The sequence below is a fragment of the Serinus canaria genome, chromosome 18 (genome assembly GCF_022539315.1).
Source record: "Serinus canaria isolate serCan28SL12 chromosome 18, serCan2020, whole genome shotgun sequence".
In the NCBI taxonomy this organism is placed as follows: Eukaryota; Metazoa; Chordata; class Aves; order Passeriformes; family Fringillidae; genus Serinus; species Serinus canaria.
Window position 1 is genome coordinate 6,285,746 of NC_066331.1, and position 24,409 is coordinate 6,310,154.

Sequence of the window (24,409 nt, forward strand, 5' to 3'; positions counted from 1 at the left end):
ATGATGCAGGGAGTTTTTGTAGCCATCCTCACCTTTTCTCTTGGGACAGGTAAGTGCAAGGGGGGTTGAAAACCTTAGAAGAATTCTGTTCTCATCTGTGTGAGAAGGGATTTTTATGTGTTAACATTTTTCACATCCACAGCTCCACACCTTTTCTTTTTTGATGCATCCTCACAGGTTGCCTGATGTTTTTGTTTCAAGTGGAATTCTCTTTCCAGCAGGGGCTGCTCCAAAGTACCTCTGCACCTACTATGACATTGTTGACTACCTGAACATCTCCTCTCACGACAAGCTGCATACGTACATTCTGCCCAAGACAAACATGAAGGAGCCTGTGGAAGTGAAGGTGGATTTCTTTCTGGTGGCAATTCTCTCTGTGGTAAGGACCCAAAATGAGTTTTTACAACAGGAAACTGGGCTATTACTAGGCCAGGGTTTGAGTCTTCTCACAGCAAGTCCACAGGGGTGAGAATCAGTCCCTTCCACTTCAGCTTTCTGCTGTTGGAAAGCACTTTTCTCCCATTCCTTCCAGAAGTCACATCCAGACAAGCAGTCTGCTTAGTGGGAGGCTCCAAACACCCTGCAGAGTGCCTGAACTGGGCAGTGCATTTTCAGGACACTGCCATGGAAATGTTAACAATAACCTATTATTTTTCCTAACCATTGGACTGTCAGCTCCCACTCTTCAGCCGTAGGATTAAGAGCCATGAGCACTCTTCCCAAGCCCCATTACTTCAGTCTGTGGTCAGGGAAGAGGTTCTGCATTGGATACATCTAAGAAAATCAGCTAAATATCTTTGTTTTTCCAGGTGGAAAAGCTCCAGACAGCCAGTTTTTACTTTGTCCTGACCCTGGTAGGTCCCTCAAGAGCGTTTCTCTCCTGATGCCCAACACAAAGTCTGGTGCCTAGCCCAGAGCTCATCTCTCTCCTGCAACTTCTTCCCTCAGGAATGGCAGAACCCTTTTGCAACCTGGGACCCACGGGATTTCTGTAACATCTCTGAAATTGTTCTGCCCATGGATACGTATTGGTCACCCCCCATCTTCATCTTGGAGCGGTACGTTCCCCTTTCATTTTTATCCACTGGCTTAACAGAAATACAAAGGATGCAAACTGTTGGTTATATTATAGGAAATGGGATAAACTCAGATGGCTAAAAGTTGTTCCCTTGAGCTCTCTGTAACAGAGAGCCTCCTAATTTAGATTAATGGTGACTGCAGTTTATACAAAGCACTTAGTGGCTCTGTAACAGCTCCTGAAATATCCCATCTGGGTTGCAGCTAAAACCAAGGGAGCAGCAGAAACCAGCACTGCTGTGGAATAAAGTGACCTTTAGTAGCGTGTGGAAAGATACAGGGAAGAGCACTGAGGTCCTGACAGAGGGATGGGCACCTCCACCAGCTCTCCAGAGGAAGAAAGAAGTGGGAGGCAGAGCTAGGAATGAGCCCCTGCCCTGGTGAGGGCAGGAAGCAGAGGACAGAGAGGCAGGAGATGCTCAGGAGGTGCAGAGCTACAGCAAACCTTGATCCCAAAGGGCTCCTGAGCCCTTCTCCCAGACCTAGTTTCCTCTCTTCCTGATGTATCCCAGGTCTGGGTGGTGGCTCAGAGGCCCCCAACAGGGTGCTGACATCCTGGTTTGATGGAACTGAGGCACAGGCAGCATCTCAGGCTCAGTTACTCTCCCTGTCTATTCCCTCCAGAGTGAGCGGGCAAAACCCAGAGCTGAATTACATGGTCCTCATGCACAACGGCAGCTTCAACTCCACCCGGCCCTACCAGGTCACCCTGACTTGCAGCTTGATAATCTTCAAGTTCCCCTTCGACACCCAGATGTGCAACTTGAGCATAGCTTCATTCCTCTACCCAGGTACAGCTGCAGACTGAGCTTGACCACCTCTGGGCTGGATTTGGAGAAGGAGGACTGGATGAAATGGGCCCTGGTAACTCCTGGGCTCCTGAGCAGCACCACATGCTCACAGCGGGGTTGAGGTCATATGAGACCAGGGAAAATGAGTTAAAATGCTGCCATTCTGTCCTGGCACATTTCCCAGCAACATCTCTGGAACAATACAGATGTTCTCTGCCAAGCCCCTACTAGGACTGGTTTCTACAAACCAAAAGACCTGGGACAAGGAGGCTTCCTGCAAAACTGCTACTTGTTCACATAGAATTTTGCAGGACTGATCTTTAAACACACCTGAAAGCCATAGAAATAGGAGGAAATTAATCATAGAATCTTAAGATTGGAAAAGATTTCCAAGGGCATCAAATACAGCCATTGAAATGACAGTTTCAAGGATTCAAATTGCAGTTAGAGTTCATCCCTACAGGAAGGGCTGAAATATAAGCAAAGGTGACACAAAATCTCCCCGGTCCCATCCACAAAGGCCAACTGCCCTAATTCAACAAATGTTTCCCCTCTGATCCACATTCCCAGAGGTCCAGCCAAGCCTCTTCCCAGAGACCTTTTTAATTTCTCCCTCATGGGCCGAGAAACCTGAGCAGTGCATGAAACCTTTCCCCTTCCTGTCTGCATACACCCTCAGTTGGGTGGGAAAGGGAGAGGAATAACTGACCTCTAATAATTAAATTCCTAAATTCTTCAACTTCCCTCCCCCCTCTGCCTCCTGCCCAAGCAGTAACAGACTTTGTCATGAAGACGAGACGGACACCAACTGAGATCATAAAAGACAGCAAGAGCTTAATCCTAACTGATGGAGAATGGAAGTTTACCAACCTAAGCATCATTGAATTCACGGAAATGATGGATGACAAAGGATTTTCTGTGGTCACCTATGTGGTATGGTGGCACTTCCATATTATATTGCAGTGATTTGGCACTAAAAAACCCCCAGTACAAAACAAGACAATTTTTTACATTAGGGAATTTGTCAGCACATTGAGTCATCTCCTGCTTATCAATTTTGTCCATCTTCCTCAACAGATTTCCATGGAGAGACAACCCACTCTCTACATTCTGAACCTGATCCTCCCAACGTGTGCCCTGTACTTGCTGGACATGGCTGTGTTGTTTGGTCCCAGCTCTCTCGAGGAGAAAATCAACTTCCAGATTGCCATCATCCTCGGCAGCTCCATGCTGGCTGTGATTCTCAACAACAGCCTCCCAACTTCCTCCAACAAACCACCCATCATAGGTACCCACCTTTATCAAATAAACCCCGAATAAATGCAGGTGGCAGCCCTAGGGAAGGCTTTTGGGTGTTGATACACGTTCATGAACACTGAAGTCATGAACAGCTAAGCTTGATTGCTGGAGTTAGGCTTTCCCTGTTCCCAACCAGGCAATGGAATGTAAGAAAATGCCAATTCTCCAGAGCTTTCTCTGTTTTCCTGTTGTTCTGCAGTGGTGTTTTTCCTGGGCACCTTCCTGCTCATGATCATGGCTGTGTTAGACACCTTCTTCCTGTTGTACCAGCAGCATAAATCCAGGGGCTTGGACAAGGTCCTCAGGAGCTTCCAGCAAGGTAAAACAACCCTTAACACCCGTAACAGAGGGGGTTTGGGGCATTTTCCTGCATGTTTGCTGGAGCCAGGGTGGGTTTCCTCAGGGGTAAACAATGCCCCAGGCAGTGTGAGCCACGGTGGCCCCACTGTGCTGACACTGCCCTTCACTCCCTGCAGACCCACACAAGCTGCCCAAGAGACCCCCAGGCAATCTGGCCAAGGGGGGTCCCCAGCAGCTGCACTCTCCCAAGGCCCAAGGACAAGGGCAGCCTACCAAGCGCCTCTGGCAGCTGCAGGAGCTGGACCAGTTTCTTCCAGTTCTGGAGAAAGTGCTTCTCTTCAGCCACCTCTTCCTGTCCCTGTTCTTTTTTACTGTGATTTTTGTTAAATGGAGCAGCTGAATGTCAGCTCTGCCCAGTGCCAGCTCAGTTGTTCTCTACTGTGCTGCTTCTGATCACCTGCTGTAATTTGCTCCTGGTCAATTCATAGAGCTGCAGTTCAGTTGCTTGAATAAAATAAAATTATTAAAATTCAAAGCCACAGGACCCAAGATCTGCATGAGTAGTGCTTTGTACTCTGGTTCAGTAGAACTACAGATGTTCTTGAGGTATTCTGTGGACTACTAAGGTATTTGAATAAAATAGTTGTAAAATCTGGGGATAACAGCTTCATTCTACCTATCTGTAAATCTGACCTCCAACATGACCAAGAAGAAAAGGAGCTGATTGCCTTCTCTTAGAGGAGTTTCCATCTTGAGGGAAGGTGTTTAAGAATGCCACCTCAGATTACTAAATAAAACAATGAAAGCCTTTACTATTGTTTCTGTGAGTTCCAGTAAGATCAGCAGCATTCAGAAAACCAGGGCAAAGAGAAAAGGAGCACCATGATTAAGTCTTTTTAAAAAAAACTTAAAAAGTAACTTTTTTTATGTGCATCTCAATACACCAACACTCTTTCAACTCCTTTTGCAATTGGCTCTTCCTAAACAATCACAATCAGCCCAGAAAACAGCCCGACTTGTGGCTGTAGAAGTCCTGAGACACTCCAAACACACCCAAATCACTGCCAAATACATTCAAACATCTCAAAGGGCTACACACATTCAACTTCTGAGCAAGTGTCTGCCTGCAAGGGCAGGAGAACTCCATTCCCTGCACCTCGTGGTTACAGAGAGGGACAGGAGGTTTATTTGCATTTCACAGGGTTCAGTTTGATCAGCAGAACAGGAAGCTTGGTCCCTGCTACCAAAACAAGCTCATGGATAGACAACACAAAATCCAGAAAAAGTGGAATGTTTGAGAGTTACTGTATTGCTCCACATTACTCAGAACTCATGTCTAAGATCTAAGCCACAAACAGAGAAAGCTCTTTATTTATAAGATCCTGGAGTCTGACAGTCATTAAACAGCTCCCTGATCAGTTTACAGATCAGCAATTGGCTTGTGGGGCCAGAATGGATATTTCTCCTTGTTCAGTTTGGTTTCAGGGAAGGCTTCACTCAAGTCTTCATACGTCATCTGTTCAAAGGGAATCATGTTCTTGAGCTTCTGGAGCTGTGGAAGCAGGGACAGACACATCACAAGTCAGTGGTCAGCAGGAAGGAGCAAAGCACACCCAGGAGAGCAAGGGGTGTGGTCCAGAGAACGTTCCCTAAGCAAAATCCAGCCTCACCTCCTGCTCGTACTGGGCGATGCGAGCTTTGGAAGCCTGGATGTACTCAGCAGTGCTCTTGGCCTGGGGAGGGCAGAGGACGTGGGGAGAGTGGTGATGATAAAGACACCGACCCAGAGTGAACCTGCACACACCCCCCACCAGGCTTTCAAATCCATTTCAAATCCATGGCATTAAAATCCATCACTGTTACACTGGGTAACTGATGGACTCTCCAGCAGATCCCAAAGAGCCAAACCCTTCCCTGTGCAGGGATCCCCTTGCTCAGAAAGCCAGGCACACATGTGAAGGGCAGAGCTGTGCCCTGCCTCGGGATGTCCTGCCTGTGCAGGGGCACATCCAGAACATCCCCTCCCTCTCACCCCTTCCCATCCCCAGAGAAGGCAGGCACAGCCTCAACAGCAGGGAATGGTTCACTTACAGCTTCCTTCTCCTGGGCATCAATCTTGGCAGTTTGTGTATCCACTGGCTCAGGAACCTTCAGAGCACTGAACTGTAAATTGAAAGACAAATATTTTTAAGGTTTGTTTGACTGAAACAATCCTTCACATCGAGGTCACCTTCCCTAGCAGCAGGGGAGCATTCCCTCCTGTCTTCCTAGGATTTGCTCACAACCATGTGTGCTCATGGGCTAAGAGTCATCAGTGCTTCTGTCCCCTGTCCCTCCCAAGCAGCACTTGCTCACCCAGGAGCTTCCAGACACCTCCTCTATCCGGCCCACCACCCCCAGGACACACAACACCAGCCACTCCCCACAGCACTGGAAGTAAATTGGAAGGTCCCACACCACAGACTTACCCTATCAGAGTTATTGCCCCCCACAAAGCTCCCAGACCCATCTGAGCTCAGTGGGTGCCTCCACTCTTGGGAGACAAATTTTCATAGTGATGCAACCAACCTCCTCTGCTGATCCTGGTGTTCTCCTCTCAGTACCCCAATTAAACTCCAAAGAGCAATAACCAGCTGGCAAGGAGACTGACCTTCTTCTGGAACTCATCCACCATTCCAGCCTTGGCAACATTAGCTTTGTAGAAAGCCCAGTCAATGGCCGGGGGCTTCTCTGGCAGCGCAGCCAACCTGAAAGGATGGAGCACAGCAGACGTGAGCAGCAGCCTGAGCATCAGGACAGCCTGCTGTGTTTAGTTTAGGTGTTCTCAAGTTTGAAACAAGCCATTTCTGCAAATCCCTCTGCCCTTGGAACTGGCTCCTCTGGACAGACAGGCAGAGCTCAGCCTGCAGCTCTGCCCTGCTTCACTCAGCCCCTCTGGGTGCAGCCCTTAAGGAAGGACGAGGCTGTTTCACAACACTGAGCCAGGGGCAATCACCAGGATTCCCTACAACAGCCAGCACTTGTATCAGGCAGAGAATGCTAAAAGATTTGAGAACCACAGATGAATTTGTAGAGCATTTAACAGCGACAAAGCTTCTGCCAAAGCAAGGTGCATTCACAGAACTGCAGCTATGGGTTTACCCTGGGGAAGATTAACTAAAGGTGATTTGCCAAAAAAAGCCACCAGCTGCCTCAAGGTGACCCGCTTTAATACCTGCGAGGCCACTCCTGCGGGACCACAGAAGGACAGACAGCAGCACTCACAGCCGGCTGCCGGGCCAGGGCTGAGCGGCCCCGTGGAGCGGGCGGGCACTCACCGGGCCGTCAGCGCATCGTTGCGGGTCTTCAGCGCGTTGAACATGGCTCGCTGGCTCTGGGGCACTCGCTCGGCGAAGGCCGCCCAGTCCACGGCCTTAAGGGCAGCTCTGCGTCCCGCCATGGCTCCGCCTGGTCCGGGAGACACCGGTGGGTCACAGCGCCGGCGGGGACCGCGGAGCGGAGCTGGGGAGAGCGGCTCCCCTCGGGAAAGAGGGGGCGGGATGGGGCGGGATACGGGGGACGGGGACACGGAAAGGGTCAGGTCGCGGAACGGGGCAGGGACACTAGGGGATCGAGACACGGAGGGAAGGCGGGCACCGGGGGATCGGGACACGAGGGTCGCTCCCGAGCCCCGCCGCGACCTCACGCTGGCCCCCGTCCTCTCCCAAGAGCCTCCCAACACCGAGGGCGCCCCCACCCTCGGGCTTCCAGGTTCCCCTCCCCAAGACCTCTTTCCCTGCCCCCCTCCCGCTCCCCGGCCCCGCTCTCACCTTCACTGACCGACACCCTCGTCCCCGCCGCCGGAAGTACCGCCCCCTCAGCTCCCATCGCCCAATCAAAACGCGGATTCACTGGAAGTCATCATCCCCGGAAGCGGCGCGGGCGGCGATGGCGGCGGGCGGGTGCTGAGGCTCCGCCATGGCCGAGGGGCCGCCGAGGGGCCGCACGCCCAGCCCGGGCCCCGGGGGGGCGCCGGGGCCGCCCAGCCCCCGCGCGGCCGGAGCGACGGCGGGGTCCGCCGGGGCGCTGTCCCCGCCCGCCGCAGCCTCCAAGTGGGTGCGGCTGAACGTGGGCGGCACGTACTTCGTGAGCACCCGGCAGACGCTGTGCCGGGAGCCCAAGTCCTTCCTGTGCCGTCTATGCTGCCAGGACGGGCCCGAGCTCGGCTCCGACAAGGTGAGGCCGCGGCGGGGCCGGGACCCCCCAACGCCGGCACAGCCCCTCCCCGAGTCGCCATGGCAGCCGGCGTCACCAGGGTGCCCAGAGCTGTCCCGCGGGCAGGGGGACACCCCCGGCTGCCTCTGTCCCCGAGCCTCCTGTACTGCCCCGGGCCCGGGCCGTGCGTGGGCTGATGTCTCACGGTTTGGGGCACGTCACTCTGACACATCATTGGCTTGTCCCTCGTGTCGCACGGCCAGGGAGGGGGTGGCATCCCCAAGAACGGGACTTGGCTCTGCCCTCGCGCCTGTGACACTCAGATGCCGCAGGTTCTGATCCCTCCACTTCCCATGGACTGCGCTCAAGGAGGAGCCCACATTCCCCCGGTGGTTACAGCAGGGAAGCAAACTCCTAGAAACGGGAATGTTACAATTTCTCACCCTGAGCATGTTTGCTGTTGGTTTGGTTTTTAACATATTTCACTTCATTCTCATAAAAGATCATAGTGCACATTCCTCGCATGGCTTGACAGTTTTAAAGTCACTGCAGTTTATTGTCAGGATTTTGCAAACAATTATTCTTGCAATTGCAGATTTTCCACAGAATCAGGTGCACAAGGTGGTGTAAATGTGTTGTGAGTGGGTCCACCAGAATTAGTTGAGTCTATTGCTGCTCTATTTGGAGTTTAATCACAAGATAAATCCTGGTTGTGACTGAAATATCAGTCAGCACCATCAGTGAGGAGAGGAGATATTTCAGAGTGGGTTTGCACAGTTTCTTATTGCTTTAGAGTAGATTGGCAGGAGAAACAATGCTTTAAAGTCCTTAAGAGAGGGATCTGAGAGTTCTGCAGACAGCCTGGCAGTGCTTCAGAGCTGCTCAAGAGATGCTTTTGGCTGTCAGTTGTTCGTTATTTAATGCCATTTGTTGTTGTATTGCTGGCCACGTGGCTGGAGCATTGCAATGTGTGTTTGAAATAGTGGAAAGGGAAAAAAGAAAAAAAGAACTGTTTTGGCTCTCAGGTGCCCTTACTAGAACTGGAGATCCCATCTGCCTCCAGAGCCTCCTAGTTAAACTAGTCTGGAGAACAGGCTTAGCCCGAATAAAACTGCCTGGTTTTGGTTCTTACTGCAGTGAAAAAGCCCTCCTAATCCCTGCTTTTTTCTGCAGGTCCATAAACTGTGTGAATAAGTGCTTCATGTAAGGCACTAGCCAGCCTTACTGGGGCTGCAATGTTCATAGATCAGACACTGAAAAAGAAAAATGGTTTAAATGTAGCACATTTGTACACCTCCCACAGGCAAATTAATCCAGGTTCTCAAAGAGAAACTGTTCCATTTATTGTGTTAGATTGAAATTCTTTTTTCCTGGTACCACTGAGCTGTCCCTGTTTTGCTCTCAGGATGAGACTGGGGCCTATCTCATTGACAGAGACCCCACATACTTTGGTCCCATACTGAACTACCTCCGGCACGGGAAGCTCATCATAAACAAGGAGCTTGCAGAGGAAGGTAAGAGAAAAACACAGGGAAGGCTGGAAGTGCTGTTTGACAGCACATCCAGGAGCCCTCACCATAAACTGGTATGAGAGTGTGAGCAAGTTTCCCAGGAGTGCTGTTAGTACTGTTAATTGCTCATTAGCAGGGATTAAGTCTTCACATTCTGTGTCTTCCCGAGAGCAGAGGCTGCAGCTCACGGCACACCCTGTCACTGTTCTGAGCCCAAGGTGTGTTACAGCCCATCTGCCCCTCACAGACCATGGTTCTCCTCAAAGAGGCAGCTCTGAGGGCTTTCCCTTGACGAGGCTGGGTGAAGAAATAGACATTGTACCATAAAATTTGTGATAATTGCAGGGAAAGGGAAATAATCTTTCTTAAAGATCCTCTTAAGTCACAAAAGGAGGTGACAGCTAGTCAGGCATTTTCTCCTAGCCTGAGAGCAGGGGGTGGGTGGCACATTTGGGATTCTGACATCTGGGCTAGATTTGGAGTCAGCAGCAGGTTTGCATCCTTGTGACAAAATCATCTTCATTCTATCCTATGCAAAGTAGCAGAATCTGTGCTTTGGGTTCCTCTTCAGGGGTGCTGGAAGAGGCTGAGTTTTACAACATCGCGTCCCTCGTGCGACTGGTGAAGGAGCGGATACGGGACAACGAGAACAGAACCTCTCAAGTAATGCACCTCTGGGTGATGGAGTCACTTCTGGGGCACAGGAGGGCAAGCATGGCTCCAGGCCCTTGAAGTAGCACTTCTTTGGTTCAGCAGTAACAGGAATAAATGCTGTTAGGTGGATGCAGGGCATGGCTAGCAAAGAGTTCTGAGTGTGGCTTTATAAAGCACAGACCACTGAGTCATCTCAGCACTGTGGGGAATCGCAAGGGACACCTAGAGGAGAGGGCCAGGAGCAGACATGGGTGGTTATAAAGCAAAACACACTGCTTTGGCAAAGAACAGCTCCAACTCTTCCTTCTCTAAACCATTTTTTCCCTTTGTCTCTCTGTGCCATGTTTTTCCCATTGATGTTCAGCTGATATCAGCACATCCAGTAGATTCAATTTCAGAAATGTTTTCAAAAAGCAGCAAATGGCTTTGAAAGCTAAAGAAGTTTTGCTTTAACTGTAGATTAGACGCCTAGAAAGCTTTTAAGAGAAGAATGCCAGGCATATGGTTCTGTTTTGGAATCAGTGGGATAAAAAAGTCCTTAGAAAGGCTGTGGGGCTCTGACTTCCTAGGATGAGAGCAGGAGTGGTTGTCATCTTAGGAATGATACTAATGCTAATTTTCTAGCGTGATACTAGTAAAGCAATTACTAAACTACAGCCATTATTTTCTGTGCTCCAGGGACCTGTGAAACACGTGTACAGAGTGCTGCAGTGCCAAGAGGAAGAGCTCACACAGATGGTGTCCACCATGTCCGACGGATGGAAATTTGAACAGGTACCATTACCAAAGAGTGGCAGAATTCCCTTGAGAACTGCATGTAGATAGAATAGGTAGAGTTGCTTGTTGAGTTGCTCTTCACACTGCTCTGCTCTTCTGAATAAGAAGCCTGACCTGAGCAGCAATCCACTTTTGTCCAGCTACTGACAGGGGAGAGCAGAAGTCACTCGAGCTGCCAGAGAGATTTCATTTTCTCTCAGGGCTTGTCTCCTTGTCAAATCCCAGAGCATTTCCTTCCCTTCTGCTGCATTTCATCACATACACCAGGCCACAGTATAACAGTTCTATCCAGGAAAAAACACAGCACATCTTTCTTGGAACCTCAAAGCCACAACTGCTGTGTTTCCTAAAGAGGCTCTGAGTGACATGAGATGTCTGCAGATATCTTTGCAGTGCACCTAGTTCCAGGGGCTGGGTGTCACTGCAGTTGCATGTGGCATTGGTTCCACATTTGGTTTCTGGAATCAAACACTGATCTCTTATTTCTGAGGAGGGAGAACTGGAGCCAGCTGGCCTGTGTGTTATGTTATATCAAGAAACTGCAGAATAGGGTCTGTGGATTACAGCAGTGTCTTCCCATTTAGTCCAGCTTCAGTACAAGTGCATGCTGTGGGAAGTGTGCTGACATGAAGTGAGGCAGAGGATTAGAAACAGCACTTCCCATCAGTTGTTCCTATGGATCTGTTCTGTAATGCCTGAAAACTATCTCAGAGTGGAGAGGTGGCCAAAAACCTGCCCCTGTAAGGAAATAGTGAAATCTTGTGACCAAGAACCACTCCATGAAAATGCAGTTCTCCAACACCCAGGTTTTACTGTCCAACAGTTTACAGAATCTGCTTTTCACACATCCATATCTACACCCCCAAAACCTTGAGGCTACAGGCAGTGCCTTTCATGTTCACCCTAAAAACACCCTTAGATCTTTCCTAATCTTCCTTTTCAAATCTATCATCCATAAATATGGAGCTGGCTCTTCCAAAATCTATTTGGACATGGAAGTTAAGGTGCATGCTGCACATTAAAGTTTCCCAGACACACACAGTTGGTAAGAGTCACAATGCTTTCTTCAGATGACTTGGATTTATTTTCTGGAAAGCAGAACTGAGTTGTAAATGACAAATTAGCTCTGTACTCCCGGATGTCCTTTCAATGTAATAATGATGAATGAGACAGATGGGATTTCTTGGATTGAGTCCAGACCCCCTCAACACAACAGTAATAGAATATAATCCTGTTTACACAGATACCAGACTCCATTTTGTCAGCATCCACATAAAGGACAGTGTCTGTTTGCCACATGTCCCCAGTTAATCCAACATCTGCCTGGGGTTAAGAATTCCCATTTCCACATCAGTCACAAGGCAGTTGAGAGCTGAGTTCAGCAAGGACCAGGCAATTTGCAACGCCTGCCCACGTCTGAGTGAACTGGATATTATATATTGCACAATCTGTTTTCCCTTTTTCCACCCTCAGAAACTGGGCAATGTTCTGTTCAGCGTTGGTTTCAAGTTGGAATTCCTTCCTGGAGCTCCAGGTGCCACTAGAGGGCTGTGGAGCTCGGATGTGTCCCTGCCTTACACACACACACAGGAGGCTGCAGGGGACACTTCATCTAGAACAGATCTGGGACAGTCCTATCTCACAGCAACTGTAGGAATAAAATCAAGACTTACTGATCATTACCTTGGCTGTCTCCTGTTGCACAGCTGATCAGCATCGGATCTTCCTATAACTACGGAAATGAAGACCAGGCAGAATTCCTCTGTGTTGTGTCCAGGGAGCTCAACAATTCTACCAATGGCATTGTCAAGGAGCCAAGTGAGAAGGCCAAGGTAAGGCAACTGCTCAGATGTATCAATTTGAATTCTCCTAGAAAGAAAAACCTTTCCTGTACCAAGCTGCAGCAGTAATTCTGTGGATCAGCTTTCCCATTACCTTCTCTATCCCCTCTTGGAAGATTTCATGATTTACTGTAGGACAAAGAGCTAAGCTAAGCTCTTTGTGCACTTCAAATTAAGATCAAAATAGTGAAGGAAAGAGTAACTTGAAGAGGGAGAACAGAGTTGCAAGGATCTTTGAGGTTAGGTTTTGTGGTTGAAGGATGTTGCAGGGGAGAAACAAGATTTTTCTTCTCTTCAAACCTTCCCATTCCTGGAAGTGTTCAAGGCCAGGTTGGATGGGGCTCTGAGCAGCCTGGTCTAGTGGAAAGTGTCCTTGCCCAAGGCAGCTTTAAGGTCCCTTCCAAACTAAACTATTCTATGAATCCACTTTTTTTTTTTTTTTTTTTTTTTTTTTCCCAGAATAAAAACAAAAGGCAACATCTTTACCTCCTGGCAAGCAGCTGAGCAGGATTTCTAGAGAAGGGGCTCACTTACCCTTAACCAGCCCATCAGTTGTTGTGGTGGCATAAAAGCCTGCAAGCTGCTCTCACATTAGTCCATGCTTCCTTTCTCTGCAAAACCCGAGGACTCTGAACAGGAACTTTTGCATTTAAACTTGTCTGAGCTTTTCATAGAAGGTCTCTTCTGTTTCAGATTCTTCAGGAGCGAGGATCACGGATGTAATTCAAGTGTCCATTAAACTCCCAGATTTCACAGGGCAGTCCAGCTGGGCAGAGCATCTCTCCACAGAGCAACCCAGCCCTTGTACAATAACCAAGCTAATGCAAAGCAAAGCCAAGCCTGTCCTGCCAATGGCAAATAATTCTGGTCATAACCAAAGGCTTTTCTCTTACCGTGGAAACTGAGAGAGGAAAAGACTCTTCCAGTTGGACAGTCCTTTCCACAAGTATTTGTTTTATTTACTTGGCCAGCGCTGTATTGAATTTTTCCGAAAATGGCTGGGCCGGATTCCCAGTCGGAGCCTTTGTGAAGGTTGCTCAGGTCCTCAGGCCCTTGTAATCAATCCTACCTTCCACAGGCTGCTGTGGATGGGAAGGCCCATATTTGAGCTGTGCCATTGCTTGCACCCAGGTCTGCCACTAGAAAAGTGCAGGGACCTTGCAGTGCTCCCCCTTCTCCCCCAAATCTGAAGAACAGGGCTTTAAAAGGAGGAACAAAACTATCACTCCTAAAAAGCCCACACAAACTTTTCTGTCCTTGCTTTGTATCTGTTCCTTGTTCAATTCCTAAGAGCTGAGTTTAGATCTGAGTGGAGGGGAGTTGTGTACCCATCTGACACAGGTCTCGCTGGTAACACTATTCCACATGGGCTCCCGGTATTTTCCAAAGCCCATTACTTTGTATGCATAAACAAAGAGGCCGGTGTTCACCCAAAATAGTGATAGAGTGATAATCCCATCCTTTACACTTCTCCACAGAGGAATAGTGGTGACATCTTCCCCCCCAGTACCCTGCCATGGCCATATCTTAGCCTGGTGCAAAATCACAAGGTTTAGGGATTTGGTGCTGCTAAGTTCAGCTTTGCCTTGTTTGTCTCCAGCAGTGTGGGCTCTGTCTCCTTCCCTCTCACCAGGGAGGGCTGCAGGCAGAATTTCTTTTGTACTGTACCAAGCAGATAGGTTTGTCTGACCCCACGAGATCCTTTGCAGAGGAGATCCCCGATTTACACACAGTGATTTACCTGCAGCCCCCTCATGTCCCCACCTTTAGGAGATCACCTCAAATTACAGAGGGACATCACAGAGCTGGGGTGGGGGGGTTTGGTGAAAAGTTGCCAAACTATTGTAATGTTTCTTGTCCAAAGTGATGTGTCAACTTTTGTGACTTTTCTTTCCTTTTTTTTTTTTTTTTTTGGAATGCCTTGGATGGATGTGCAAAATGTTCGTTTGTGCCTCTCTTGAATTCTAATCTTAGCCAAACTGCAGTCACTGGTTCCCCTCTGTTACTCTGTGCCACCCCTAACCAAGGGCATGTCCCTCCTAGTCTGGTAAATGGAATTTCATAGAAATTTGCTGCATGTTTTTCCCCTTTCATCCTGGCTTTGTTCTTTGTAGCCTGAGTGTCCTGACACTTGGGTCATTTTCAGTCCCAAACTGACATTACAGCAAAGCTTTGGAAATGCTGGAATTCAGACATTGACAAGCTCAGAGCAGATGTTTCTCAATAAGCTACCAGAAAATTCCTCACCTGGACTGAGGGGTTGGGCTCCTTTCTGGAGGGCTTCAGCTATCCATGTTCTCCTGAAAGTTTTGACACAGAATTAGGCAGGTTTTCCATCTTAACCGCTTGTTGCTGAGAGGGTCCTACCAACAGTCCAGCAACCAGTTCAGTGACCAAGATGTGCAGCAAAGACACTGAGTGGCACCACTGTGCTCTGCCTCTCTCCAGTCTTTCTGCAGGTCCTCTTGCCTGTCCTCCATCCTGCTTTGCCAGTGTACCTCCTCCAGTGGAGCCCTTGCCTCATTCTCAAGAAAGACTGCTTAATTGTCTGTGCTAGATTAGTCCTGGTAACAACAGACTGTGCCAAATGTCTTTGAATTCACATTGTGTCAGTGACAGGCTGTTGAATCATGGCTGGCTTTCCATCACACTGAACAACCCAGCTCTGCTTCCCTCCATCTGCCCTGTTTATAACATGGTGAGCTGGTGTTGGTGTGATCAGACTACACACCTTGGCTGGGCCTGAACAACACTGTGATGTGTACAGATCTCCCTCCTCTGTCCCTATGCTGTAGCCTCAGCCACTGTGCTCATAGCTAAGAAATCAAGCACATGTGTGCAAGTTAGCAGCTTGAAAAGCCCTTTAACACTGATTTGTCTTATTCCCCTTCCTCAGAGGAGGGAGTTTTTGGGGACTGATCAAGAAATACTGAACTAAAGGCAACAGCAACTGGTCAGGCTGTATTTGCCACATTGATGCCATCTGAGCACCTTGTTAAACCATGGAGCTCAAAGCAACACTGGCTGCAGAGGGAGACTTTCTGTCCAGTATGGTTCAAGTAGACAAGAATAACAAACACTACCCTGGCTTCTTTGTGTCATATGTGGTGAAGCCCACTGGAGGGTTGCCTGATGAAGTGATCCCCTCTGAGCCATAGCCTAAAAGTCACCATTAGCAGGTAAATGCCACAGCTGCTGAACTGATGAGCACAAGAAAGATCAAAGTTGCATCTTGGTTTTCCCTTTCATGCTGCTTTTGGCAGTGAGAAGGTGCCAGGGGACCATGGACTCTTGGGGTTCCATTGCAGGATCTGTTGAATTTCAGCAGAACAAATTTATGGTAGAAAACAAATCATTGGTACTGGATGTTCAAGTTTATGGGTGATGTTTAGGACCAGGCATGAAGTCCATCCAGAGCAGGTACATTCCAAGTGAAGGATTTCGCCTTCCCTGACTCTGCTAAGTCACCTTTAGCCTGAGACAGGACAGGTCTCAGCATTATGCACCAGTTGCATCCCTTCTGTGCTCAAACAGGGCTTTCCTTCCATTGCCTTTCACTCAGTCACAACTATATCAAAATTAGTGCTGAATTAGGATGAAATTTGTCCCATTCACTCTAAAAAAAGTGTAGCATGTTGTGGTGAATAGAGTAGGAGAGCAGGGGTAGATCTACTGGCTGTCCAAGAGTGCTTATGCCTCTTGGGAAGGTTCACTTTAATGTATTAATCCTGGGAATGGAGTGTTATGACACTTAAGTTTTTTTTATAACTTTCCCAGTGGCCTAAATTGTTCCATTAGGGCAAGACTGGAAATAACCTCTTGAAGTGTCTTTGTTTCTGCACATTTTTAAAAACTGATTTTTCTCAGGGGTGACTGAGTGGGCTGAGGCGAAGGGGGCCTGGTTGGCTGCGGGGCAGAGGCCGGAGTAGCCGGGCCGTGGGCTCCTACCCGGAGGTTTTGTACAGTTTGTGTGTCAGTGTCAGTGCCCTTTGCTACTGTTTCTCTTTGTTTATTAAATGTGTTTGAATAACAGTTGAGATGATGTGATTTTTTTTTCCCCCCAATAAAGATTCTGAAGTGGGTTTGAAAACTTTGAAGGGCAGTCTGCAGCCTGCTGCTTTGGCTGCACTACACAGATACTGCATTATGGGGGAAGAAATGTGCAGATTGGGCATTTGCTTCTGGCTTCAATTCACTTCTAACAATAATTTGCCAAAAGGAGAATCTGGAGTCCTCATAGGCTGCTTTCAGGGATAAAGTTAAAACTGAAACTTGTTTCTGATGTTTTAGTCTATAAAATAATCTCTAATTCCACATTTATCCTAACCATTTCTACTGATAACCACAAGCAAGTAGAATATTAATACAACCACTAAATGTGAGCAGCTAAAACAGGAAGACGATTTTTTTTCCTTGTCAGCTGTCATTTGCTAAGCCCCTACTCAACACTGGACTACATGGCAGAAGGGTCTGACTCTTTCAGCTTTGGTGCTGCCAGAAGTTGGATGGCATTGGCAATTCAGGCCCAACACAATGAAAAGGAAGAACAAGGACACAAGTGAAGAATGGGAAGTCTTGGGTTGAGTTAATCCTACTCTTGATTACAAGTGGCTGTTGCCTCCTGTGGGTACTCTGTAGGCTGCAAGTCTCCATCCTCACTGCCACAAGACCCTCAAAGCTACAGAGCAGGGATGGGCTGACACATCCCCAAGCCAGGTTTTAACACCAGCACAGTGGAAAAGGATGAGACTCTCCCCGCACAGGGAGCTCACCAGAAACCATGACTAAGCCAAGTCACCACACAGTATGAGTTGATTTAAGATAGTATTTTCAAACCTCCACACCCATTTGTCTATCCCAGACCTGGGTGTATGTCTGCAATGCCAGTGAATTTGCCCAAAGCAAAGCCACACTTCAAGTGCTAGCAGAGTGTTGGGCAGAGGTGGAAACTGCAGTGCTTGCACTGCTGACACCACACACATATCTGTTCATCAGAGAGGGCTTGTCAGCAGAAATTCAGGTTACAGCCAACATTTACATAAAGCCATAGCCCTGCTACCCCACCTTAGGGCTGTCTGATAAGGCCACATAAGCTGGAAAAGGCTTTGCAGGACCTTTAACCAGCTCCAGGTGTGCCAGGCAGATGGCTCCTCTAACACAATGCCATGTCACCATGCAGGAGACAGAAGCATTACTCAGTGGTTCCTACAGAAACCGCAAGCTGGAGCTGCCAGGTCTTTGCACCATCCTCACTTTCCCATCCAAGGCTGTGAAACCCCTTAACTCCTTTAAAAATTAATTTTTTTACTTGCTGCAGGGATGAGAGGTTATGGAGGATTGACAGTGTATGTTAACTTACCCAAAAATAAAATCAACCCTGTACATCAGCTCTTAATGTGCTGGTCTGCAATGCCAGTGCATTGCTGGTCTGCAATGCCAGGAGCCCAAAGCTCAGCTCTCCCTGTTGCCAAAACCAGGCTGCTCTAGAGCTACTGCAGCAGCAGAAGGGAAAGGGGGATGGTTTGCAGCAGAACTGACCTCAGCAGAGGGTTATGGGCCCTGACTCTCATCTGGTTGATCAGAGCACCCCAGGCTGCCTCCCAGTGCTGTTGGCCCAAGAAGATGTGTGATACCCAGTGAAGGCACATCCCCAGGGACAAGAAGCTCCTGTGAGTGAGGGGCTCTGTCCACGAGGCTGTGCCGCCACCCAGGCAGGAGGTGAATGGCACCACAAAAACACCCCAGGGATTTCTTACCTGCCCATAGCAGAATTTGGTCCCTCCTACCCCCAGAGACAACTAGGGGGAAAAAATTCTCCAGGTGGCTTTGCCAGGTGCCTGGGGGAAAGATAAGTGATGAAACATCACATTTTCTGATAGCCAGAATAAATTCAGTAGGTAGTGCATGCACCAAGCTATGGCAGAGGGACTTGAAAATCCCCTCATCAGACTTTTCTTCATTGGATAGCACATAAAAGGAGCAATTTTACATCCCCCTCTGGAAAGAGACTCAGGCCCCCTCTTGTCCTCCAGGCTGTGTCCAGGGCCCACCAGGCTCCCTGGGGCTGGTGCTCACCTCCCCACAACACTCCCATTAGTCACCCCAGCTGGAAGCTCACCTTGACCCTGACAGTTTTGCCTGGAACACAATTAATTAATTGGTTTTTCTGGCCTGCCTGCTCGTGTCCGTGGACAAAGGGGAAATAGTAATTGACATTAAAGATAGAAAACTATTTTAGCAGGGTCAGGCACCTATCAGCATCCAACTGCTTGGCCTGGGGCTCCAGCAAAATGCAGTGGAAACTGAGGCTGCATTTCCTGTCTGCACATATGGGAAGGTGAAACACAGCGATGCAGAGGTCCTTACCACAGCCATACGTGCATCTTGCACAACTCCTTCATATGCTTTTCTGCTCTGCCTCAGGCTCTCACACACAGATGAAGGTCAATTCCTCACTTACCTGCCCACCCTCACCCAGAAGAAAGTAATCAAGCCAGATCTGTCTGCAGACAGGAAGCCTGCAGATATTTTCAGCTCAGCTTACTAACTTGTTTGGGAAACAAGGACCTTGGCTATGTCCTTCTACCTAGATCTGGCTTTGAGGCAGTTATTGATGGTTTAACCCAACTTTTACATGGGTAAGTAACCACCACATACCCTCAACTTTCCAGGCTGGAGAAACACGTTGGTTACTCCAAACCACAGCAAAGAAAGAGTTGCAATGCCCTAATACTACATTCAGATTGTGCTGTAACAGATGAGCAAAGGCTTATCTCAAAAGATAAGCCTTTTTGACCTTCTGGTAATATTTCCTGTTAGAGGCCTCCATCCCTCCTAGGTGTTTCCCAGACTTCAGCAGATGAGAGTTTATCAGCAGTGTGAAGTGCACAGAGTCCTCAGGTTTCATCAGTGAGCTGAAAACTCCACTGGCCTCTGTGTCACCATGAATATCCTTGAGCTCAGGGCCATCTAGGCAACAGGTCCTTCACCACAGCCAGGAAAACATGCACCAGTGATCTTGATGAATTCAAATGACAGCATCTAAAAATGAGGAAAACCATTTGGGCAACGAAGCAAGGAGACAGGCCTTTCACCTGGGCACTAAATTCAAGATGTCTTAGAAAAGCAGGCAGATTCAACACTAAACAGATAGAAAACACCTAATAAATGGTCATCCTCAACTAATGTTCCAGTGTGTTTTTATCCAAAATTTTAATACAAAGAAACATGTAAAAAGTAAGAAGAAGAGGAATGTATTTGCCAAACCAACAGGGATTTGCCCATGAAACAGGCTCAAAGCCACGTTTTGCTGTTTCCATACCCCTCCAAAAATATGACCCTAAGGCACACAGGGACCTGCAGTTCCCACTGGGATAGAGTTCCTGCCTTTCCTTTTCCAGAAATCACAAAACTAAACATTGCTATCCCTCTGGGTATGAGCAGGAAGAACCTCAGTGTCAGCACTAAGTTGGTGTATCTTCTCTTCTACCCTGTTATGACCTCTAAGCATCACCCATATTTTCCTCAGAGCAGAACATCCTCCTTGGACAGGAGACTAGGGCAGGGCCTGGCTGGGATGGCAAAGCATCTGCCCAGAGCTAAAGAGCCAAAGCTGAATAGCTGGAGCCCAAAAACCAGCTGGCTTCCTAAAAACCATGCTCCAAAATTTCTGGCTGAACACCTTCAACCTCCCACAACCTCCTCCACCTGCTCCACAGATCCAGCAGTCAGGCACAAGGAAACACTCCTTTTGATCCTACTCCAAATGAGTCCCTTATTCCTTATTAATAAAAGCCAATTTAAAGCATATTTAAAAGCTTGTTAGAGGGAACCTTCAGCCACTGCTCAGGATCAAAATATCAATCTATGAAAGAGATGCCCTGCAGCAGGGCTAGACTACCCACAGCTGCATCACATTCCATTCCTCCCTTCCTCTGCCACATCTTCACCTACTGCAGGAGTTTCTTGCAGCTAATGACAAGGTAACTTCATTTCTTGAGAATCCTCATTTTCCCAGGAATGTGCCCCTGCCCCCCCCCGCCAATCTTTGCAAATGCAGACAATTGCTGGAAGAAAAGCACCCGCACCTTCCAGATATCCTCTGTAACTTCAGCCAGGTTCCTAGCAAGGACCTCCATCTGTTCAGATACTCCATGCCACCACTGGTCCCTCTCTCTGTCCACTCCCAGGGCAGGCCAGGGCAGTGTGGCAGGTTAGGGTGTCACACAGCATGAGCCAGAGCTGCTCCCAAAGCCACCTTCACCATGAGTTTAAGCAATGTCTTGCTCAGACTCATCTCCAGATCCCCATTGCCTCTGGGAATCTTGTCCTTCTTGGCACCACACTTTGTACACAAAGCACAGGCTCTGGGGCAGCCGGGGGTGGGGGGACCAGAGGGGATCGTGGCAGTCAGGAGGGCAAGGGCCAGCATGCTCACAAACCATCTGCAGTCACCCACCAGCCAGAGATCCACCACAGGGATAAAGAGCAGGGACAAACCACAACTTGCTGAATTCCTGCAGGCCAATGGGAGCTGTCAGTGCATGCTCTAGTGCCAGCTGCTTCCTCAGCTCTCATTTCCCATCTCCAGGCTAAGCCATGTTATCCCAGCACTGGCTAATGGCCATTAAACCAAGTCCCAAAAGGGGGATTTCTCACGTGGTCTTATACCCACATTATCAGTGATTGATGAGCACAAGGCAGACAGGCAGACCCCAAGTCAACCCAAGAGAGCAGAAAGCAGTGGTGAAACTGAGCAAAAAGTGATCCATGCAAGGATCTGGACTTAAATGCAGCTGGAAAACAAACAGGATGGAGGGGGTGTAGGAGGAGGAGGCTGGTTGGGCTAATTAAGACCAGTTAGTGCAGGCAGGACCCTGATCCCTTTAGTAGCAGGAGGATGTGGGAGTGATGCTATGGGAACTGCTTGGGAAAGTCAGGATAAACCAGCACTTCCTCCATCCTTGGCACAGAACCATTTTCTCAGTACTAGCAGAGCTGGTGTGCAGGGGTTTTGCCAGGGTTGTTCAGATCCTGTCCTAGCCTCAAGAACCTGTTTTCAGGTGCTCTGAGACCTAGGTTTCTGTTGGGTCTGTCTACGTTCCATGGATGGATTAGAGCAAGAGTTTAATTTGTGACTGAACCCAGGGCAGGAACAGCTCCCTGCCACAAAGCACTCAGCAATCCCATAGCTGAAATGTCACTTCATTCCCCTTGCTTTAGACAAAAAACAAAACCCCAAACCAAACAACCCCCCACACTTCCTCTGCAAGAATTAATCTGCCAGAGGATTTGCTAATCTGGATGTCTGGAACAAATTCAACTGGTCTTTCTCAAGCGTGATTTGCAAGCTCAGAGGCATTTGCACTTTGGTATCCAACCACAAAGAATCACAGAACCATTTCCAACTAAAGGTTGGAAAATACCTTTAAGATTAGTTGAGTCCAACCATTAACTCAGCACTGCCAAGGCCACCATTAAACCCAGTTTTTAAGCCCCAAAGCTGCTGCTGAGGCTCCTGAGCTCAGGCCTGGTTTACCAAGCTGTAACTTGCTGGTAAGGACAGGGAGAGACCAGGGGGCTTGCAGCCACCACCACCATGCCCCAGGCACAGCCTTTCCCCTGAGGGCTGCAATCAACTGCTGACATGTGACATCCAGCAGAGAGAAGCCCCTAGCACTGGGGCAGGCTGCACCACTTGGGCTGATGCTTTAATCAGAGCTAAATCTGGATTCTCTGCTATCACCTCACTGGATGACCTTGGAAAAGTCAACTGGTATATAATATAAGCTACACGGGAGAAAATGGCAAAGCAAGCCATGGTCTCAGGATGAAAAGGTACTTTAAAAGTCACTTATAAAGGTATTTACCAAGACAAGTGCTTGGCTTTCCTACCCTCAACAGACACTGAGTGACCCCAAAAAGCAGTTTACCACCCCACTCAGTTTACAGTCAACATCTTGCTTCTGTACATGCAGCTTATCTTACACATTCATAAAATATGCATCCAGTGCATGCCAGGGCTGAGCTTGATGGTAGGATGGTGCAATAAACCTTCTCCATTCTCATTCCTGCTTTCAAGCTGCAGGCATTGTCCAGTCTCTGAACATCCCTCCAATCCCCATTGCTTTGGGTAGTAGTTCTGTGTCCTCCCAGCCACACTCCTGACTTTCCTGCTGGACCCTGTGTCTGGGTCTCCCTCCTCAGTGACTCCAGAGAAGAAGTGGGCTGCTCGTCTCCCTGCAAAGGTGCCCTAGCTACAAGCTCTTACTGAAGACTATAAATACATTACTTGCATAACATAAACCTGAATTTGTGACATATAAACCTCTTCCTATGAGGTGAGTTACATAAATGCCCCAGGCTGTTGTGTCCCTTGGCATAAAGGGCTGCTCTTGCAGGGGGCAGCCAGGAGCCCTCACCCCATCAGAGCTGAGAGAAACTGAGGCACAGAAGAAGAAGAAGGGAGAGTCACTGTATGAACACTCCTGGTCTGCTGCTATAAATAACAGCTACCAGGGCTGCTCCACGACAGCTAGGGAAATCCAGGGTTTGGATGCTGATGTCTCTGGGATCACTGGAAGAAGAAACAACATTCAGACATGAACAGGAGAGGATTAGCTTATGAGGGCAGACAGTGACTGCCAGAGAGAGGCTGGAGAGAAAGACTGAAACAGGCACTTGTTCCCTGTGTCCCATCCAGGGCACTCATGTGTCCTCAGGTGCTCCACAGTCTGGTAGAGAGTAGCACCTTTGCACTCTTCACCTGCTCACAACAAAAGCACACTGTTTGCAGTAGGCATCCAGGTGTGGCTGTTGCTGTGAACTCCAATCCTATTCCCAACCCTGCTAAGAAGGGATGATCACGTGCATGTGAAAATCTGCCCGTCTTTCACAGGTGTCCCAGTCCTGTCACTGCTCAACACCAGGAGCAGTTTGCCTGAGAGCATCAAGCCCATAGGAGCAGGAGAACACACACCAGCCCTCCACTTTCACACTGTCCATCCTATCTCGATACCTTGGAAGGGTTAATCCGCGGGTGTGCACAGCGCGGCTGTTGCTCGGTGTGGCACAGCCCTCTAAACCAGAACTGGAATAATCTTGTTCCTTTACCTTCGTAAAAGAGGCAGCGAGGACGCAGCGAGGAGGTCGTGTGGAACCTGCAGCACATCCCCAGGGTCCTTGCAGATCAGGCTGCCCAGGGAAAAGGTGTCCTGCAGCCTGGGGCAGAAAGTGGATGAAAGCCAAGGGGTCTGAAGCCCCACTGGAGAGTCCTCCCCTGTAAGCAGGCACCCAGGGAGATGTGAGGGGAGCCAGAAATCTGCTGGACAAACTCAAAAGTTGGACAGGGCAGCTGGGAACAGAGAAGAGCTGTGCTTCTGCCTTTTTTTGCAGGTTTGCTGTTGCCGGGGAGAGGTTTTAGGCTGTTATCCAGCTAATTCACACCACAGAGACAAGCACTTGAATTAGTTGCATTATCTGCGCCCAGCTAAACTGGACAAAGGATTAAAGTGTGCTGAGCACCACCACCGTGATTTGCATCTCAGAACCCCTTCCCACGGGCCTCCTCTGCTCCCAGCCTTTTTTTTTTTTTTTCATTTTCTGGCTATGAGCCAGCCAGCATAAGAGCCCTGTTTACAGAAATGATGCCTAGGTTAATATTGCAAAAGACTTCATCAAAGCCTGTAGTCGCTACTGAAGCAGAAGGGTCTGACCGTGGGCCATGAGCTGACCGGGCTGCGCACACAGGGGATGAGCCGCAGCCACGTGGCACCGCCCATCGTTTGACAAATTCTGGTCTCAGCCTGAGGTACGAAACTAACATTCTGCCACTATGGCATATTTGAAATAATGAGCAAAATCAAACTATTATTCATTTCTAAAGCTGCACACAAAACCTCAATGCAGCTGTTGTTTTAGGGAAAAAACACTATTTGAGTGCTAAGTAAATATTGTGCTGTGCAGT

At 48.7% G+C, this 24,409-nt stretch overlaps 3 protein-coding genes across 3 annotated transcripts; 2 read left to right on the forward strand and 1 right to left on the reverse strand.

The window, feature by feature from the left end:
- LOC103819992 (5-hydroxytryptamine receptor 3A-like) lies at window positions 1-3,867 on the forward strand. Its single transcript, XM_050981577.1, has 8 exons — window positions 1-49; window positions 219-379; window positions 949-1,058; window positions 1,702-1,868; window positions 2,641-2,801; window positions 2,946-3,156; window positions 3,367-3,486; window positions 3,644-3,867. The coding sequence occupies exons 1-8, from the start codon at window positions 1-3 to the stop codon at window positions 3,865-3,867; spliced, it is 1,203 nt and encodes a 400-aa protein (XP_050837534.1).
- Window positions 3,868-4,753: 886 nt separating this feature from the next.
- On the reverse strand, window positions 4,754-7,388 carry ATP5PD (ATP synthase peripheral stalk subunit d). Its single transcript, XM_009094419.4, has 6 exons — window positions 7,277-7,388; window positions 6,785-6,914; window positions 6,118-6,214; window positions 5,559-5,630; window positions 5,138-5,200; window positions 4,754-5,019 (listed from the first exon to the last, which is right to left on the reverse strand). The coding sequence occupies exons 1-6, from the start codon at window positions 7,332-7,334 to the stop codon at window positions 4,888-4,890; spliced, it is 552 nt and encodes a 183-aa protein (XP_009092667.2). The 5' UTR covers window positions 7,335-7,388; the 3' UTR covers window positions 4,754-4,887.
- KCTD2 (potassium channel tetramerization domain containing 2) lies at window positions 7,380-16,476 on the forward strand. Its single transcript, XM_030231660.2, has 6 exons — window positions 7,380-7,682; window positions 9,067-9,175; window positions 9,744-9,835; window positions 10,505-10,600; window positions 12,310-12,435; window positions 13,138-16,476. Exons 1-6 carry the CDS (start codon window positions 7,425-7,427, stop codon window positions 13,165-13,167), a joined length of 711 nt encoding a protein of 236 aa, XP_030087520.1. The 5' UTR covers window positions 7,380-7,424; the 3' UTR covers window positions 13,168-16,476.
- Window positions 16,477-24,409: the final 7,933 nt, after the last annotated feature.